The sequence below is a fragment of the Ascidiella aspersa genome, chromosome 9 (genome assembly GCF_963924565.1).
Source record: "Ascidiella aspersa chromosome 9, kaAscAspe10.2, whole genome shotgun sequence".
NCBI lineage: Eukaryota > Metazoa > Chordata > Ascidiacea > Phlebobranchia > Ascidiidae > Ascidiella > Ascidiella aspersa.
In genome coordinates this window covers 797376-816989 of record NC_139455.1, presented here as the reverse complement: position 1 = coordinate 816989, position 19614 = coordinate 797376, and the positions used below count along the sequence as shown (strand labels likewise).

Below are 19614 nucleotides of genomic sequence, written 5' to 3'. Positions count from 1 at the left end.
TTTGTTTTTGTCAGTGGTAACTTTTTGGCTAGGTAGGCACTGCTAATGCTTGTTGTTAAAGTTCCTGAGGTCGTGAGTTCGACTCCACCGCGAGTTGGTAAGCATATTTAGTACTGCAGTCGATAAATCAAACGTAAACACAAATTTGGGTCGCGACCTATATCGGTGCTTTCCCTCAGCTACGAAGCTTGTTTTTTCTGGTGGTTGTCGTTCGAATTGGAAGCATCACGTTGTTCGTTTAGCGTTGGCAGCTTGACATCCAGTTAAAAAATTGAGGAGTCAAATAAGTAATATTTAAACTTCCCGATCATTATAATTCCTTTCACATACGTTTATAAATCTCAATAGTGTATTTGTTCAAAGCGTTTTAAGGATGCAACAAATATTCTACAAAGTAATGAACAAGCAAGCAGTAAGTGCACAGTGGAGAAAGAACTTATAATATGCGCAGAAAAGTAAAATATAACTAGTCTTAAGTTGCTTAAATCACAGTTTTATAAAACTTGTATTTAGATTTCTTTATTTGAAATAAGTACACTGTAGCTGCACAATTGTGGTCAAATTAATATCTGCTTTATTTATTAAAATAAACCTATTATTTTTTTAGTGAAAAAAATCAAAAAACTTATTTTATTGTAAATGTTTTTGTGTGTTAAAAAATGTACATTTTTTTATAAAAATTTAAACGCCAATTCATGGGCATGACGCCACTTTTAAAGCATTTAATAAAGTGCTACGAGCGGTGGTGACAATATGTGACGCCATAGTTATTTTGGATGACGTGCGATACACTTGAGTGACTCGCGTCACGGTCAGTTGGTCATTGGTTACGGCTGGTTGATTCCCTTGTATTTTTCCTTCTCAGCGGCCGAAAGATTCTTGAGCCATTTGAGTTTGTATTCACGAACCACCGACACTAGAAGGTTGTGTGTTGTTAAAGACACTTACAGCAGGGGAACTTCTTCTACCGCGGACCCCTAATTTTTTTTTTTGCTTAGCGTGGACTACTGTAGGCAAGAAATTTTAAAAATGATTTCACACGTCACAATACAAATAGACATCATAAATCTGTTGATTTCGGTCCAAAAATGTGAAAGTGAAGTAGAGTCTAAATACATTCAGTGCAAATCCGTTTTATTTTTATTTAAACTAATTGCTTTAAAAAATTGTTTACTTCTCAAATATAAACTAACACTTCAATTAGGCCTTTATGGAGCCCAGTTGTAGAACCCCTTCACTATGGGACACTGACACTACACGGAATATACAATTGTGTATTGTTAAAATTGTATCACGGCTATTGGAAATAAGCACTGCTGACACTGCTGTATCAAATATTAGTGTACGATAATATTGGTTGATACCTGATACCAGATTTTTTTGACATTTTGAAATGATTGATGCTATCTAAAGGGAATTATGCGCTATTATCATGGCTTTTCATAACTATAGGGTACGATAGAACCGTATCGCAGTCGATTTTCCAAAACAAGGCATATACTAGGGTGGTGTCAATGCCAATTCGATAACTGATTGATGTCCATATTTTTAAAATGGTAAGCAGTTTAAGGTAGCGTTGGTAACTTAAAAAATATTTTTGTCAGAAGTGTGTAACTTAACAACTGAACAAAATAATTAGCTTTTCAACGCTCAAGGCAAATTTTTGCGAAATATTGTGGCTTACGTGAAATAAGTATGTAAAACTAGACTAGGCGATAATCTCCCACCAATCTATTATGCCGATATCAATGAGTAACCGGACATAAAAAATAGAGGATAAGTAATAATCGAACTATTGGTATAATCTATAAAGCCCCAACGTAGATACGTGAAACAATTATTCACCTTTTGGCATCGGCCGTACAATCACCGTCGGTCTGTACGGTCTGACGTTGTCCCTCGCTATTGTGACGTAACAGGTGTGTGACGTAGGTGGTACGTCATCACCTCGCCTCACCACGAACTCAATGGCGCCCCTAATGGTGGCGTCTCCCGTAGCAAAAGCGTCGTCGCTGGCTTCAAGTTGGAACTGAGAAAAAATAGAAAGTTTTAGGCGATTTAAATTTATTTCACGACAAAGGAGAAATTATCTTGGACGCTTTTATTTTTTTACAGATTAAATAAATTACCCATTTTTGGCACAAATGTTTCAATTGAAATACCTAAAATTAGTTTTTTTTTTTTGTTAATTGTCTAAAATAAAGTAATTTCTACAAAATATTTAGTTCAAGTCAAGCGATTTAAAAACTGTTACTTAAATGCACTTAAGTCCAGTCATTTAAATAAAAGACATTTAGTTAAGTGCCCGCAGGTAAAGTCATTTAAAAACAGTTACTTAGTGCACTCAAGTTAAGTCACACACACCACTCACCTGATACTTAAGTAACCCTCACCTGATACTCAAGTCAAACACACCTGATGCTTAAGTCACACTCACCCGATACTCACCTAATACTTAAGTCACACTCACCTGATGCTTAAGTCACACTCACCTGATACTCACCTAATACTTAAGTCACACGCACCTGATACTTAGGTGTAATTAAGTGCACACGCACCTGATATCCTTGCCACCTTCTGCTGTTAAACTGCAGCTCAGGTGCGATTTGGTTCGCCGTGGTACGGAATCCCTCCCTGAACCTCATATCCACAACTTCGCGTTCCCCTAGCAACATGACGTCACTGCGGTAAGTGGTGACGTCAGTAGTACGCCATTCCTCGGTCTTGGCCATCTGGGCGTGAATTCTGTCGGCCGCGTGCTCCGGAACTACGTGGACACCTGGAATAAAAGGGGGTTTCCCTGGTGATTTATCGAATGACGTCATTTAGTGACGCGATTTTATCGAGATTTGGTAAACATTTCTCTATAGAAAAAGCTTTCTTTTTCAAAAAAAATTTAGCACAAATCCGGTTTTCCTGTTTGATAAATTGGTTTGAGGTTAATGACGTCATTTATTGACTCGGCTTTGTACCAAAGGAAATTTTCTTTCTTAGAGGCATGGACATAGTTTCATAAAAAGTAGTACTGAATTGTTTGTAATTGTTTAAAGTTAAAAGTGCTTAAACAGAACAATACAAAAATGCAGGTAGAAAAACACTTTTCGTACTATTTTAGTGCTTTTTTAACTATGTCAACAATATTCTGCTCGACAAAGTAAGCAATGCGAAGATACACTCTTGGCGGCCAGTTCAGATTTTTCCCGGTTCCCCATCCTATAACTTCTATTCATTTCGGGAAAGACTTTTCAGTCATCCTGATCACGATTGTAGTGCAAGCAAAGCAGGCTTTATTGGCCTTATTTGGGACAGATCAAGAACCCGTATTAGAAACTAAAATGTATAAATACAAAATATGTATTCTGTGACCAAACCCGGAGTTGTACTGGACAACGATAACGCACACATTATATAGAAAAACTTTTTTCCCATCTGGAGTGCAAACACATGTTCACCCGTTTTTTCTCTTTAAGATCTATTCACTTTAATCCATAACGCAAATAAGAGTAAAACGTCGATGAAACACTTACTGACGATTTCTGGCTTTTCCACTTTCTGGTGCATCATAAAAACCGCACGGTGTCGCCTGTTGTTGCCTAGCAACGCGTCGCACACGTCACCCAGATCGCGCTGCGGCCCGCCCGCGCCGGAAGTTACGTCAGCGTCGAACAATAGAAGCAGAAACTCGCCGGGAACGCGCGCGTCAATCAGCGCCACGCCGCCATCTTGGATTGAAACGGGATCGAGAAGTTGTTTTTGTTCCGCCGTGATTTCTTCCCAGGATCCCCGCAGAATTCCGGGTTCGGCCTTAGACCGTCGCATCACTTTTAGAGTCGGCGCCGCCGCCCATTTGCTGATGACGTCATCGCTCGCTGGTCGCCTGGCAACCGCTGTCATGGGAACGGCTAGTGTGACGCGCTTGGGAAGTTGTGTGCCGTCTTGTAGCAGACCGGATCGACCCATTGTGTCCTTGGTGATGTCGATGTAGGCGCTACTGGCAACAAGGCTTCCTGCGGTTTCTGTGGGGAAAAGTGTCACATGGTGCAGAAAAGCCATATGTCTGGACGTTACTTTAATACATCTTTAAAAAAATACTGGCACATGGTTGATATATGTCTTTATGTTTATGTGATAACTTCTTTGAAACACTTATCAAAAACTTAGTTAGTTATATCCAAATCCCTCTTACTCTGCACAGTTTAATATAATTACTATTTTTATTAAAAAATAACAAAACAATCTCAACTGCTTCCAACTTGCACACATTTAATATAATTTAAATATTTATTAAAAAATTAGTAATTGACTACTTCAAAACCTTTAATTTTTTCTTTTATTTTTTCCTAAAATGAAAAACAAGCAAAAAAACTTGTAGATAGCAATTTCCCATTTAGCTTAAACGTTTTCAACATAATTTATTTATTAAAAAAATAAAAAAAACTTATTACCTTGCCCGCTTTCAATATACTTCGATTATTATTTAAAAAAGAACTTGTATATAGTCCCTAGTCCCAAATTACCTTTCACATTTTCGATCTGCTTGCTCGTCCTCAAAACCGCTTCGTCCCTGACCCCCACAACACGCAGCTCCACCAAGTGGTCAACACCCCTCACCGATCCCTCCCCCACACGCATTGTGACGTCAGGATCGATTGTCGACTCAAACAAACCACCTGCTGACGTCATAACGAAACGGTCGGCGCGACCGGAAGTAATGACCGCGAATTTACCTGAAAACAAATAAATGTTCAGCAACTCACTATAAGCCTAACTTGTGCTCTTTAAAAATATTTAGAACAAAATTAACCATTGCTCCTGTGTTTATTATCTACTACCGTTTGTGTCGACAGGGATAAAAATAGCGACTGGGTCTGTGGTTTTACCCGAGTCTGTGGTTTCAAACGGATTGCAATTGTGAATAAAATAGATGTTTAAAATGTTAAGAAGGATTTACAACTGGGAGAGAATATGGGGTTGCGTTAGAAAATGAAATTTAAAGAAATAACGAAAAAAAACTAAATAACCCTAAAACCAAATGTTAACCAGTCAAACAATTAACTCAAAAGGTCAAGTTCGACCTTTTGTTTCCAAACCCGAACCAACTCACCCAGGTATTGTGTGTCGGCGACCGCGTAATAATGATTATCCCCATTCACTTCTCGCGTCTCAATCCTAGCCGCAATCCTCTGCCAGCTGAAGTGGCGTGACGTAATCACGATGACGTCATCTTGCCTAAAAAAACGTAACGTCACTTTGAGATATACTCGCGTACTTAAAGTTAGGTAAATGCAAGCTGCTTAATATTTTAAAGCTCTGACTTTTCCTTATAGATAAAGTCAAGCGCTATTTCAAATATATCGTCTCAAATCAAAAATAGTTCAAGTCCAAGATTAAAAAACCATTGAAATGATTTGTTTTTTATATTTTGTTGTATTAAATAATTTTTTAAAGCCTTACGATGTTTAAAATGAAAACAAAAGTTATTGGAAACGTTTATAATGCCATCTATTCTGTATGGACTTCGATGTTCCCAATACGTCGAATCAAAGCCTGTAACCACTATGCTCCAAATTATGTTTTATTAAAATGAAAATATATTCCGAGCAGGTATTGGTGTATAATGGTTTCTTATAAACATGAAATCAATTGTCAGTTTAAACTGTCCAGTCAATATTAGGCTAAAACATCTACAAAGCATGGTTAGAGTTTTTATTATCTTCCCACCTGTTAACGCACTCCTTTAGTATGCGCATGCGCACTGTGGCCTCCCTCTGCAAACAATATGTGAGGGGGTTCAGGTCGATGTCGACGATGTAGCTGCACAACTTCTCGTCATCACCAAGCTCCAACTTTGTTCTAAAACAAGCATAAATTACTAAACAAAACAAAAACAAACAACTCTTTTTTTTAATATGCGATTCTGCATAACCTGGTGAAATTTTTTTTATTATTTTTTTATATAGCGCATTATTGTTTAAAAAAAAAATTTTTCAGTAAAAATATTATATCTATCTCTCTTAGAAAAAACACTTATTTCTATTTTTCCAGTGCAGAATTTTTACATATATTTCTCTTTTATTTTCCCTAAATCATTACACAAAGCGAAATACATTTTAAATTTATAAATCCTGACAATTTCCACCAGCCATAAAATTGGCAAAGTTAAATTTTAAACTTTGTTTAAACATCTAGTCTTGCTATTTCAAATTAAATATGACGTCACTTACGTTTCGTAGCCCTGGGTTTCGAACTTCATTATGACGTCACCGGGTAGTGCACCCTCAGGAATATCAACCTGGGTGTAGAAGGGGGATTTTATCTTGCCCCCCTGCTTGGGGACCCTAGTGACGAAGATATTCGAGGCCAGGGGTTCCGGGTTTTCCCCTGGGGCCTTGACTGCTTTGGGCTGGGGTCGAGGGATTACCCGGAATTGTGGGGGCCGCTTCCCGATGCCGAGACGCGCAAACTTCGCAGAGCTGTGAATTATAAAATTTTAATATATTTTTTTAATTTAAAGTTATTAAGCCTTTTTGAAATTGTACGTTTTTTCAAAAGTGTTTTTTGAGGCGTATAAACTTTTTTTTTAATTTGTGTGTTTTCGTTTTTTTTTAAGTTTTTTTAATATATTTGTAAAACAACTTTTTTAATAAAAAACAATTTGCATTTGTACATTCCAGGATATTACCATTTTTTTTATCCGGTAAAACTGAAAACCCTTGAAAAAAGAGAATGTAAAAAATAAAAAATGAGCTATTTTTAGGAAAAAAATAAGTCATCAAACAAAAAAATTCTCATTATAATAAGCTAAAATTTCAAGTAGCAGTTTGATTGCTGAGTTTAAGAAATATATATAAACATTAATATCAATATCAGTATACATATATATACATAGGCAAAGTGAAGTGACCCAAAATACTGAAATTAAGCCAAGCTGAGCTTTATGAATACATATTGTTACCAGGCATGTTATACTAAACAGAAGCTTCCGGTACTTATAAGTTTCATGAATATATAAATAATTATCCCCATCTTCTCCTGGTCTCGGATGTTGAATATTTCACCTGATCCTCCGTTCCTTCTTCCACCTCTTCGACAACTCCACAACCTCTTCATCCACCACCGAAGAAGGACTCTCTTCAACCGGAGCAGTTGGAGGCTCCTTTCTCACTGAAGACGTTATCTCCTCCTCTTTGCTCCCTCCCTTTGTGACGTCATCATCGCCATGCTCGGACCGCTGCTCGGGGGTGACGGGAGGGGGGGAGGGGAACATTTGGTCGGGGTCAAGTTCGTCGCTCTGTATCGCCATGTCCACCTGGGAAGAAGATTTCAGGAATGATTTTTTCTTTCTTCCATTCCAACATTTTATATTCAACCCTTTCTTTTTTCAGTTTTTGATCACAATATTGATAAAATTTAAGCTAGAAGATACAAATTAATGCTTCTGTCATTTACTGCTTTGGCTACTTTGGTAAAGGGTCTTAAACGGTATTATGTTGACCCTTTTAGGGGTATGTAAGCTTAGGAGGTCCATGAAGCAGTTGAAATTGCAGTACAATAATCAACAGAATACCAAACAGTTAAAAAATTGGTTTTACAATGACACTTTTTTTTACATATAGCTTAAGCTGCACTTAAAATAAATTCAATGACCATTTAAAAACTTTTGTAAAACAGTGTTTGCAAAGACGTTTCAATAAACAAATCAATTCAAACTAATTCAAAGCCTTTTGAAAAACATAGATTTTTAAAAAACTTTTCAAGAAAAACACAGGACAGATTTGTTTTTAAAAAAAAAAAACAAAAAAAAATTAATTTAAAAGACCTTTAAAAAAACAGTGTAAATTTTCAATGAATAAATCAATTCAAATTAATTTACTTTAAAATTTAGCTTTTCAATACACAGTCCTTTACATTTACCTTGCCTGGTCTTTCAGTTTGCTTGATCTCTGTGAGGTAAATCTTCTTTTTTCCACTTTTCTTTCTACGTGAAAGCCCCCTACTTGGTGATGGGGTTGATTTTCTTGATGGTGGGGGTGATCCGATGGGTGAGCCAACTACCATTGGCATGTGGGGTTGATGGGGTGGTGACCTTGCATGACCCTAAAAGTTACCAAGGGTAATTATTGAAATCAAAACTTGGTGAAAATTGTATTTTGGTCAAAAACAAAAAAAATGATGAAAATCGTATTGAACTTGGAAATTGGCCCTAATCTGTGTTTTTGATTAAAACCTTTCAAAATCAACCATTTTGTATAAAAAATACTAGTTTATTAACTGCAAACCTGACATTTTTTAACCAAATGTCTGAAAAAGATTTTGTATAAAACTAATTTTTTTTTCCTAAAAAACACACAATCTATTTTCTAACTCTTGTGTTTTTTAAGCTGAGTAGATATCAAAATAAATTGTAGTTCACAATACGCTACCTACTTCTGTATGGGCTTTGATATTCATTCTACGTCTAAACACAAATTCTTTTTAAGTTTAACTGCTTAGTTACCCTGCGAAAACAGCGCAAAGTTTTTCTCAGTCGGTCTCTAAACCTCATCTTTCTGAAGCCTGTGCATCTTTTGGTGTGCCTCATGTTGCTGTGCCGGCCTTTTCCCGTCACTCCATCTGACAAACTGACACAGAATTCAAGTTTCTTGCACCATACGTCTAACGTTTTTGTATAAAACCTCTTTCTAAAAAAATGTAAGTCCTGAAAATAAATTACTTGACTGTGTGCCTAGGTATTGACGTCATAAAACCATTGTTACATAACAAGCCCTGTACTAAGCTCCTATGCTTTTTAATACAATAGCATTGGTCGTAGTTATTCAAAAACACATTGAATTTTTTCCCTGTTCATTCTATTTCTCTTATAGATTCATTTATGGAGAGAAACCGAATGTAAAACTCGTTCATTTTGAATCAATTAAATAGCTGAGCTTGGAAGTCAAATTTAAGAATAAGTTATACTGATAGTTTATTTCTAAATTGAACTCAGTAATGTAACTAGACTGAATTTGAAAAACTTTCGTATTAACATTTAAAGCAGATTTAAGTATATCTATGCTAACCATATCCAACCAACCTTAATCTGTTCTAACTAATTACATTAGAAAATCCCATTTTTGTCTCACAGGTAAGTCTTAACTGTTAAGATATTATGTCGTACCAGCCAAACATTTTGATAACTGTTCAAAGCAGCTGTTTAGTGCTGAACCATCCAGCTGTATTATGTCGTCCTGGCTACAAAGTTATGTGGTTTATTTGGCTTAGCCATAGGCTCATAACAGCACGAAATACCCAGTCTAACCACGACTTATTGTAATCTGCTTTGTCAACATTTCGGCCCCTGCTTTTATTTCACTTGTGTTTGTCAGAACGTTTCAGCATTGAACTAAGTGCTCAAGTGTTTGTCTTGCGAGTTTAATGTTGTCAGCCAGACCTGTGTGTACATAACAATAACTTGGAGGGGTTTAAAAGCCAGGTTATGAAAGAGAAATGTCAACAAACCTAGGCTTACTTTTTATGAATAATTTAAACTCTCCGTTTTGTTCACTTTGTACGGTATTGTTAGATTTGCCGACAAGGATATTTTCGTTTTTTATTTTACTACACTTTTAAAGTGTATATTTGAAATACCAAGTATTTTTACTTCTATCGATGTAACTTGTTGCTAAATTAACTCTAAATTATGCTTTTTAAATCTGGGTTCCATGGACCCTTTTTGGGGGGGTACGTGGGGTAGTTTTAGGGGGTCCATGAAGGCTAATAGGAATCTTTAGTATTTTCAAAAATTCATTGATTTAAAAAAACACCTTCCCAATTACCATTTGCTTTATTTCAGTTTTATTTTTTTGACAAAAAATATAAGATTTCTTAAGTCTACTTGTTTAATAACGTCAATTGATTACGTCATCTCTGAAAATTTCAAGCCTATCGCAATTCATGTGAACCCAAACATTTTTAGGGGTCGGCGTTAAAAAAACTTTTAGGAAACCCTGCTTTAAATACATCATTTAACTTAAAAAAAACGCCATTAAGGAACTGATTTTACCACCTTGTACATTTTGGCTTTGAAGAAAGGTCAAGGGTTATATTCACGCATGACTGGCGCTTACCCTGGGGGATCCCCTTCTGTGAGAGAACTTGCTTGTTAGAACGAAGCCCTTTCCTTGACGTTTCGTGTTTTCAAGAACTTCCTGCAATTGAGTCACATAACAAAGTTACATTAGCACCTTAACAGTGACAGCTAACGGTATTGAGATTTGATGATAGTCACAAATGTTAAGGTTAGTTGGGCCTCTTTGCCTAAAAACAGTACAATTTCGACCTAAAAGTGCACAAAAAATTTAATTTGTTTACCACTCCGTATGGATTGTTATGCGCGTATTTTGCAAAAAACAAAAAACAAACAACAAAATAGACGCAACAAGGCAAGTTTAAATGCCAGATAAACTCAGTTTGTTGCTGTAAAGTAATTTGACCTAACTTTTAATTATGCTAATATATATAATTCTGTTAAAACATCAACAAGAAAACGCAAAATGCAAAAATTGGGATATTTGGGCATTTTTTTATTGTCCTCAAAGACCATTCATTTTTCTAAAAAAGACAACTTGTTATATGGTAGCTCTAGGTTAGCTTCATGCATTCGCGAACGGGCGGTTGGCATTATTGTGTAATAATAAGTAATTTTCCAAAAAGTGAGATCATAAAAAGTCACATGAAATATTTATATAAACTGTTGCTACCAGGCATATAGTAATATTAATCAAAAACAATTCCTCAGGTAATTGTTAACCAACGTTTCTGCGAAATGTCACAGAAGGCGATTTTATAGGTTTCCGAAGCGTTGGTTAACAGTTAGAATTTCTAGAGGAGCTGTTTTTTTATTATAATAAAATATTCACCTCAATTTTCTTTACGTTGTTGTCGTTGATTGCTCTCATCATCTCCTGAGCTCTTCCCTCCTCCTCAATCTGTTTCCTCGTCATCGACATACTACCACTCTTCTCTTTGCTCCTCTTAGTTACAAAGCGTTCCTAGCAATAGACCTCAAGCGGGAGCCAAATAAGTGCCACCATTTATAAGTATAAGTCTTAGATCCCTAAAATGACTGTAAAAATAAAAATCAAGTAAAAAAAAGGAAAATCCAGGGGTAAATACATATATAATTAAAAATCCAAACCTAGTGGTAAATATATATATAAATTAAGTTTGTGACACATTAATTGTCTTTGTTCCACCATGATGACTAATTAATCGCAACCAAAACACCTTCCGTCTAAAAATTAACAAAGCAGTCGTAAAAATGCGCAGTGGTCCAGGGAGAAATATTAGGAAGTATGTTGCAAATTTCAATACGCCACGCCATCCCAATGTGAAGTAGAGTGAAGGTTAGCTGAGGAATTATGCAACAAATGTTTAAGTTCACTTTTTAAGTTTACTTTTTAAGCAATTAATGCTTTGTCCAAACACAACCCTGCAAACTTTTGCGTGGACATCATTCGCCTTATTCACTCTAGCAATTAATACTTTGTCCTAAAAAGTATTGTATATACCGAGGTCTTTCGTTGTGCGTCATTTTAATATTTAATAGCCCAAAGGTCTTAACTCTTAACTTATTCGTCCAACCCCTATATAATACGCTGCTACGAATTGACACCAAACTATCAGCTTACAAATGCGCTTTACAGACGCACATTCTTCCACTTTCTGTGTTTTCGTAACGCGAGCTTTCGCGCGATTGTGGGGGGGGAGCGTGTTTGTCGGACAGGACAACAATGGAACGCGCGCGCTTACGACAAACCGATCGCGGTCGCGTCTTTGTTATGGCGGGCTACGTCATACAGCCAACTTTGACTTTATGCGGCTGACAGCCCAAACACAACAATGTGCTAAATTTTGTGCTTAAACTGCACCAAACACCTACCAATATGTTGCTAGAATTAGGTAGTTAGAATTGAAGAAAGGTGCACCTCCGAAGTATGGGTACCATAACTATAATTCTACGTCAATCACTGTTCCACTGACCTATAGGTAATTCTTGCTGCGATTGTGACATTTTAAATATAAGCAAGTATAAATCAAAGTTAAGAACTTTATAACGCAAATCATTCCTACATATTAGTAACAGAATAAAAAACACAATAAAATCAAGTTGGCGTCCATCTGAAAAAACAGCAGCAAAAAATGAGCGAAATTTGTCTATTTTAAATCAAACGTAAACAAAAATCAAAACATTTAGAAGCATTGCGTAAAAACATGTTCGGACCTCTGTCCTGCGAACTGCAAAACTCTTAGACGTATAACACAAAAAACAGCTCCTTTGGTATTTTTTTGAGTATATAATTACCAGAGGAGCTGTTTTTTGGTTAATATTACGCCTGGTAGCGACAGTTTATGTTACACAAAAAATTGTAATCTTAATACATACATAAATACAAGTATAACATTTGTCGACAACTTTAATTAATCTTATAACTTCAACTTTCTTCAACCATCCTTCAAAACTTATTTATTTACTCAGCTCTTGTCTCCTCACTCACTTGCAACAAACATTCAGCCGCTAATCACAACCACGCGAATCCTATTGTGACGTCACACACGTCCCATTGTTACGTAGCCACCACTCGACAATAACCAGCAAACAGAAGCCTTGTGCCGGCATCTTTTGTTTGATCTTCGCAAGAACTTAAGAACGCGAAGGATTGTTGTTCTTATTGTTGTCGCCTTTTAACTTCTTGTGTTGGAAGCTTTGAAGGCTGCGTTTTGCTGGAAGCAATTTTCTCGATGGATTTTGATGTTTAAAAGTTTTTTCTTTGACTTATATCGATGTTACTTTTTGGCAAATTCTACAGCAGGGAAAAATTAGTAAAAAATTATTCGAACCGTTCATGAAATACTACCTACTTCTGTATGAGTTTGATATTCATTCTACGTCTAACTTCAACATCCATCATAGCATTTTATTCAATCATTCCCCATCATAGCATTTTATTCAACGAATATGATTTTAAAAAAATATTTAAATTATGCACTAAGATTTGGCCTTCAAGGCCTTTATGAACCCACAAAACTATTCTACGTCACCCCAGGGGTCCACGGACCCCGGTTTGGGAACCCCTGTTCTTGAAGTTGTGCGACCTTTGCTTTCTGTTGTCGCCTTTATCATTTGCATTTCAGTTTCATTTTCAGATTACCAAATTTGTTTTTTACGCAGTGCGGCTTGCAAGGGCATGTCGATAAACATTTAATCATAGGACCGCTGCCTGGCAAAACCTATTTTGCAAAACTAGCCTGTGGTAAGGTTCGAACTCACTCACTAGGATCGTCGCTCTACCAACTGAGCTAGACATTAACCTTATTAAGAGTATAGTGAATTCTTGAAATCCTAATTTACCAAACACTTACAAATAAAATATTACAAAAACGTATAAATATCCTCCTTAACTGCCGTTTTCATAGTTTTCATAGCCTTACAACCAAATATTTCGCAGACCAAACCTAATCTTCTGGACGAATTGGAACGCCAAGCAACCTAGTGTGATGAGGGCGACCACTAACGGCGAGAACATTGTCAAATTAATCACCACTGGAGTGAGCACTCCCAACGCGCTCACCATCGACATTGTGGCCCGTAAGCTCTACTGGGCAGATGCAACTCTCGATAAAATCGAAAGATGTAACTTCGATGGACAGGACAGAAAGGTGGAGATTACCCTAAAACAATACTTGTGACGTAGTTGATAGTTAATGTTAAAGTTTTGAGAATTTCTAGTCAAGTCCAAGTCGAGCAAGCCAATTTCAAGTTAAGTCCTTGTTATAAAAATTAAACGTTAAACTGTTAAAGTTGGTAAATTAATCCGATTATGAGCAATACCTCAATTTAAAGTGTTTTTGGCCAATTCAAGAGTTGGTTTAGGTTTTATAACCCAATAAATTAGTGGTTCTCAATTTTTTCACCTGTCCCGTTATCAGGTAACTTTTGTGATCCTGTCGGCAAAAAAAGGATGTTCTTTAACCCTGTTTGTAGTCCAATATTTCCTGCAAATTCGCATCCATTGTAAAACAAAACTGGCCATTTAGAGGTTATTAGAAAATAAAAAAGAAAATAAACATTTTTATGAAAAAAATTATTAGTTTTTTGTAACACTGTGGTCAAACAACAGAAAAAACGCAAAGTATAATCACTAATCAGTGATCAACAAGCCTTTGAGCCAATATTTCGTGCAATTTCGCATTGCATTGTTAATAATTCTCGAACAACACAACCACCCTTGTGACGTCACAGATAATCCTGTCCCGAGGCCTGGACCACGTGTTCTCGCTCGCTGTGCTAGGGCGCCACCTATACTGGAGCGACTGGCAGCGTGAGAAGATATTACGAGCCTCAAAGTGGACGGGAGGGGATATGCAAGTGATGAGGAATCTATCCTTCCTAAACCTACTCGGAGTCATGGCAGTCTACGATGATCAGTGTAGGTTTAAAGTGCTTGGATACTAATGAGCCCGAGTCCATTTCCGACTCTGTGCACAATTAGATAAAACAATTTATTTTAAAGATTATTACTTTTGTTATTATGTAAGTTAGTGGCCAGGCTGCGAATCGGTAGAATAACCAGAGTCCGACTCCAGCTAAATTAACCTTGCCAAGTCCCGAGCCCGACTCAAACTCTACAGTCAGTGCTCGATCCATTTTTGTAACTAAATTATACGAGGATAAGTATAGGTTCAAAGTGCTGAGAGTATGTAAAAATAACCAGAGTCCGACTCTGGCCAGAATATAAACTTGATTCCTACTCCGGCCAAATGTATGATTTCGTCCATGTATTTGATCTATTTACGTAAAGGTTAAAAAAATAGCCCGAGTCCGACTAACGCTAAATACAGCGGTGCCAACCTGTGGGCCATGGCTCACTGGTGGGCCATAAGAACATTTGAGGTGGGCCACAGACCAATTTAAAAAAGCTAGATTTAGTTTGTGTCACTATATTTAATTTTACTGAAATAATGGCTTGGGGAGAAATTAAAAATGAATGTAAATTTATTATTCAGCCGCAAGTATCTCACTAATGCACGGTTGATTAAATAATCTGTTTTGAAATATGTTCTTCTGTGTTTTGTCCTAAACCTATTTTTACAGTTTTTTTCCTTTATAAAACTATTGGGCCACAGAATTATTTTGCAACGTAAATGGGCCACGAAAGAAAAAAGGTTGAGAACCACTGGCTAAATAGTTTCGCTCTGTGTCGCTTGGACAACTAGATAATTCTGGTTGTTCTAATTTAAATAATTAAAGCAAAATGTGGCTAATTCTTAATCTAATTTGTTAGCTGCTTGTGTGCCAAGTTCTAATCTAATCTTATCTAATTCAAATTTACCAAAAAATGCCAGCTTTTTGAAAGCCCGAATTATATATTTGAAAACAAACTACCAATTTCGATACCGGTTTATTCCATATAGGTTTTTAGGAAATGAACCGAATAAAAGGTTAAAGTTTAAAAATTGTAAATATTTTCGGCAAAACATGATTAGTCGCTGAAGTTTGTTGCATATTAAGCACCGAGTTACTAATATTTATTCCTAAAATCATGTTTAGCCCCCTGTCAAAGTCAATATTCTATCATATAATTTTAATTTATTATGAACAATACTGTGTTGTGACGTAATAGACGGTGTATTGTTTCAGGCAAGCCGAACCCATGCGCGCACACTCAGTGCAAATACGAGTGTGTTGTTTTGGAGGATGATACGCCTCAATGCATGTGCCCCAATGGAACGCTATCCTTCGCTTGTAGGGGTGAGTATTGGGGCTGGGTTAAGTGTGGGGATTGGGTTATTACGGGATGGGGTTAAGTGTGACCCAATGGAACGCTATCCTTCGCTTGTAGGGGTGAGTATTGGGTGTTCAGGTTAGATGGGATAGGATTAGTATGGGGTGGGGTTAAGTTTTGGGTGGGGTTAGATTGATTGTTTATTGGGGACATTTGAGGTACGGGGAATAGTTTCGGGGGTCCATGAAGTCCTTAAAAATTTTACTGTATAATTTTCTAAAATATTTACTACCGACTCTACAAGTTTACAAATACACCTTAAATCCACATTACAACAACAAGCCAATGTTATTCCCTGTGACGTAACAACCGGCATTCAGGTGACGACAATTGCGGCAAGGACGGCTTCAACTGCAATGTGCGTCCGAGCGTGACCGACACGCCCGAGTGCATCCACTACTCACTCACGTGTGACGGAACGAGAAACTGTCGAAACGGAACAGACGAAGATAAATTCTACTGCGGCCAACGACAGTGCAGGTGAGTGACGTCATAGCAGGGTGTGACGTCATGGCAAGGTGTGACGTAATAACAGGGTAGTGACCTTATTGGCGTCATAGTTAAGTGGTACGTTTTGTTGTTATGCTTACCGTCTGCTTTCACGTACTTTACAACGTGAACCTTTAAATTTCGGTGGATTGATTTACGTATAAGGAAATCTTTAAAAATGTTTTTCCAAAAGTCTTTCAATAATGTTTGCGTTTATTTTATTTGAAAAGTCTCTGAATTTATTTTTATGTTTAAGCATATAGTAATGACGTTATTCAGTACCGGCTTACTTTTGTTCTAAATATCGGTTATTGGTATCGAAATTAAATGCATCGGACATCTCTAGCCAGTACTAACCTAACTATCAGGCATTTGTTTAGACTCCTTTGAAATATTTTCATTCGAAGTATTACATGTTCTTACGATTCACTATCTAAACAATTGCGCAACATTTCAATCGTATTGCGCAACATGTGTGCAGGAAGAACTACTGGTTGTGCGGCAACCGTCGATGCATCCACACGCGATTCCTTTGTGACGGAACAGACGACTGCGGCGACGGGAGCGATGAAAGCGATGACATCGATTGTCCACAAAGTGGATTGCCGACCCCCAAGCGTAAGTTACAGTGTTAGTCTTACTAAAATAAACATTTATTTATTTATCTTTATTCTTAGCTAAGGGCACCCCAAAGCGTAAGTATCGAGGTGTTTGGGACAAAGTAACTACAAACTGACGTTTGCGTTTTTTTTAATCTTTTTTTTGTTTTCCTGTAACTTCTTGCTGTCAGGAGAAAAAGTCATGTTATTTTTTTAGGATATTGTGTTACGCTGTGAAGGCATGTTAATTACGATGTGACAACGATCATTGTGTCCTGACGACGTGTATAGGGTTGAGTTAAATTAATTCCAACTGTTAACTTTATGTTAGGTTAAGTGTGGTTAAAGTGTAGAATTTACTTACTAACCAACTGTCAAACGTCACTTATATATCCCTAGTGAAGTGCAGTGAAGGCATGTTCCGATGTGACAACGGTCATTGTGTTCCAATGACGTGGAAATGCGATAGAGAGGATGACTGCGGCGATGGATCCGATGAGAGATGCAGTAAGTTCGCGTACAACTTTACTTTCATCAAAACGTTGTAGCCGATCCTATTAACTAGTACTGAACACCAAATGCTATGTTAAATCAGCCAATCATGGAAATAAAAAGTTAAAGATAAATTTGCAAGTTAAAAAAATAGTTAATTTGTGTGTTTTTTCGGAAATGCTATGGAATAATTTTATATTACAATATCTGAAAAGCAGCGGCCTAAGTTTACTAATACAGATATATTGGTAGGAGTGGTTATCTATAAGCAAAATATAGTTTTTATATTTATTATAATGTTTAAAGAAAGAAAATGAGCTCCAATTTACGCGGAAAGCCTTAAAATTGATTAGGACACCTGTAGACAACTGCTCACCCGTGATCTTATATACTTTTGTTCAGACATGACTTGCCCTCCCCTGAGCTTCCAATGTAAGTCGGACCGCGTTTGCATTCCCAACGCCTATCAGTGCGACTTCGATGCTGATTGCGCGGATGGGAGTGACGAACAGGGATGTGGTGAGTTGCTATCACGTTTTGAAAAACAAAATAAATATATCAAAGGTTGCTCAAAGCCCATACAGAAGTAGCATTTTGTGAACGTTTTGAATAAATTTTATTCATTTTCTGAAAATGATTTAGGATTTATTCCAAACTTTAAAAAAATGCTGCCTCCTTCTGTATGGGTTTTGATATTTATTCTACTTTTGGTATTCATTTTAACTTATTAGTAATGTTTTTAAAATGCATTCACAAAAAACAGCCAACTTGTTTTCTTATTAGATAAAATTAATGTAATGTAGCTTAACATTTACAAACATTGCAGTGTGAAATGGTGTTAAGCCCACATAAACACCTGTCTAAATTCTAAAAAGGTTGTCTTAAAGTCGCTAAAAATACCTTTTACTTAACGTGGTACTCTTAGTCAAGGTTATTTTTGATAATAGATTTTGGTTTAAATTACCCGACCAATAACTTAAACACTTAACTACATTGAATACGGTTTGACAACTTTTAAATTGTATATTGCCTCTATTTTATCGCCGTTGGTACGAATTTATTAAGATGGTGACAATTTACCTGGCCATTCTAACTTTTGTATTCGTTATCAAGCTATTTAATTAAAAAAAAATGGCTTGAATTGACCGGCCTATAATTTAAACACTTTAAAATATCAAACCCGGTTTAACAACTTTAAATTATGCATTTCCTCCCCTTTCTCGCAGTTGGTAAGAAATGCAAGGAGGGCTTCATGTCTTGTGCGGCCAACAACCATTGCATTCCACTAAGATGGGCTTGTGATGGTCAGTACGACTGCCCCGACGGATCTGACGAACTTTCATGCGGTTAGTAAAACTACTTTATAAATACCAAGCTTAATGTCGTTCCTTCAACTCGTTAAAAACTAATTCAAAAGTTTTATATGTTGTTCAAAATAATGTAAATGTACCAATAGTAGCCATCTTCGTATTTTTAACGTTTGGGTTTGCGCTGTTTTTTTTTTGTCGTTTCAAACATTATGGTTGGCCAAATATTACTACCTAAACTGGGAACAAATATTTTTTTTATTTCTTTTATTTTTTATAGCTCAGTATCACACCATTCTAAATAAATAAAAAGTTTAAACCACTGACTATAAAATCGTTTCACATTCTATTTCACAATACGGTTGCAATCTTTGCATTCAACTTTCAGCGATGTCTATTCCAACATATTTTGTTAAAATAATGCTACTGGTATAGTGTGCAACTGTGCAACCTAACTGTTGTTACATCATGGTGCTTTTGTGACGTCATGTTACTTCTGTGACGTCCTGTAACGTATGTGTGACGTCATGTTTCTTTCGTTGCGTAGTGTTACTTATGTGTGACGTCATGTTACATTCGTGACGTAATCTTTCTGTCGTGATTTCATGTAACTTATGTAACGTCATGTTAGTTATGTATGACGTCATGTTTATAATGTATGACGTCATGTCACTCATCTGTGACGTCATGTTGCCAGGCGACGCGGAGACGACTTGTCTAGGAGGGTTGTTCAGATGTGTAGCTTCGGGCAAATGCATCAACGCTGAGTGGAAATGCGACAGAGATAACGACTGCGACGATGGAAGCGACGAGGACCGATGCGGTGGGTGAAAGTGGGTGGAGTGGGTAAAGAGAAGACCCTACCAATTAAAAGTTATGTTAAAAAAATTACTAGCTTACCCA

At 36.7% G+C, this 19614-nt stretch overlaps 2 protein-coding genes across 2 annotated transcripts in view; one reads left to right on the top strand and one right to left on the bottom strand.

Moving 5' to 3' along the window:
• LOC146131776 (prolow-density lipoprotein receptor-related protein 1-like) overlaps nt 1–19614 on the top strand; it is a 78564-nt gene that overhangs the window by 34886 nt on the left and 24064 nt on the right. Inside the window, exons 41-49 of the mRNA XM_083397044.1 lie at nt 13488–13698; nt 14282–14468; nt 15680–15790; nt 16145–16304; nt 16795–16931; nt 17312–17419; nt 17807–17923; nt 18631–18750; nt 19409–19534. Of these exons, the coding sequence (XP_083253170.1) occupies nt 13488–13698; nt 14282–14468; nt 15680–15790; nt 16145–16304; nt 16795–16931; nt 17312–17419; nt 17807–17923; nt 18631–18750; nt 19409–19534 (1277 nt within the window). The remainder of the gene's footprint in view (nt 1–13487; nt 13699–14281; nt 14469–15679; nt 15791–16144; nt 16305–16794; nt 16932–17311; nt 17420–17806; nt 17924–18630; nt 18751–19408; nt 19535–19614) is intronic.
• Nucleotides 416–11096, bottom strand: LOC146131777 (uncharacterized). The gene is made up of 12 exons (XM_083397529.1): nt 10899–11096; nt 10107–10187; nt 7915–8097; nt 7059–7309; nt 6225–6473; nt 5722–5853; nt 5105–5229; nt 4518–4727; nt 3528–4016; nt 2559–2779; nt 1846–2029; nt 416–916 (listed from the first exon to the last, which is right to left on the bottom strand). The coding sequence occupies exons 1-12, from the start codon at nt 10986–10988 to the stop codon at nt 828–830; spliced, it is 2304 nt and encodes a 767-aa protein (XP_083253655.1). The 5' UTR covers nt 10989–11096; the 3' UTR covers nt 416–827.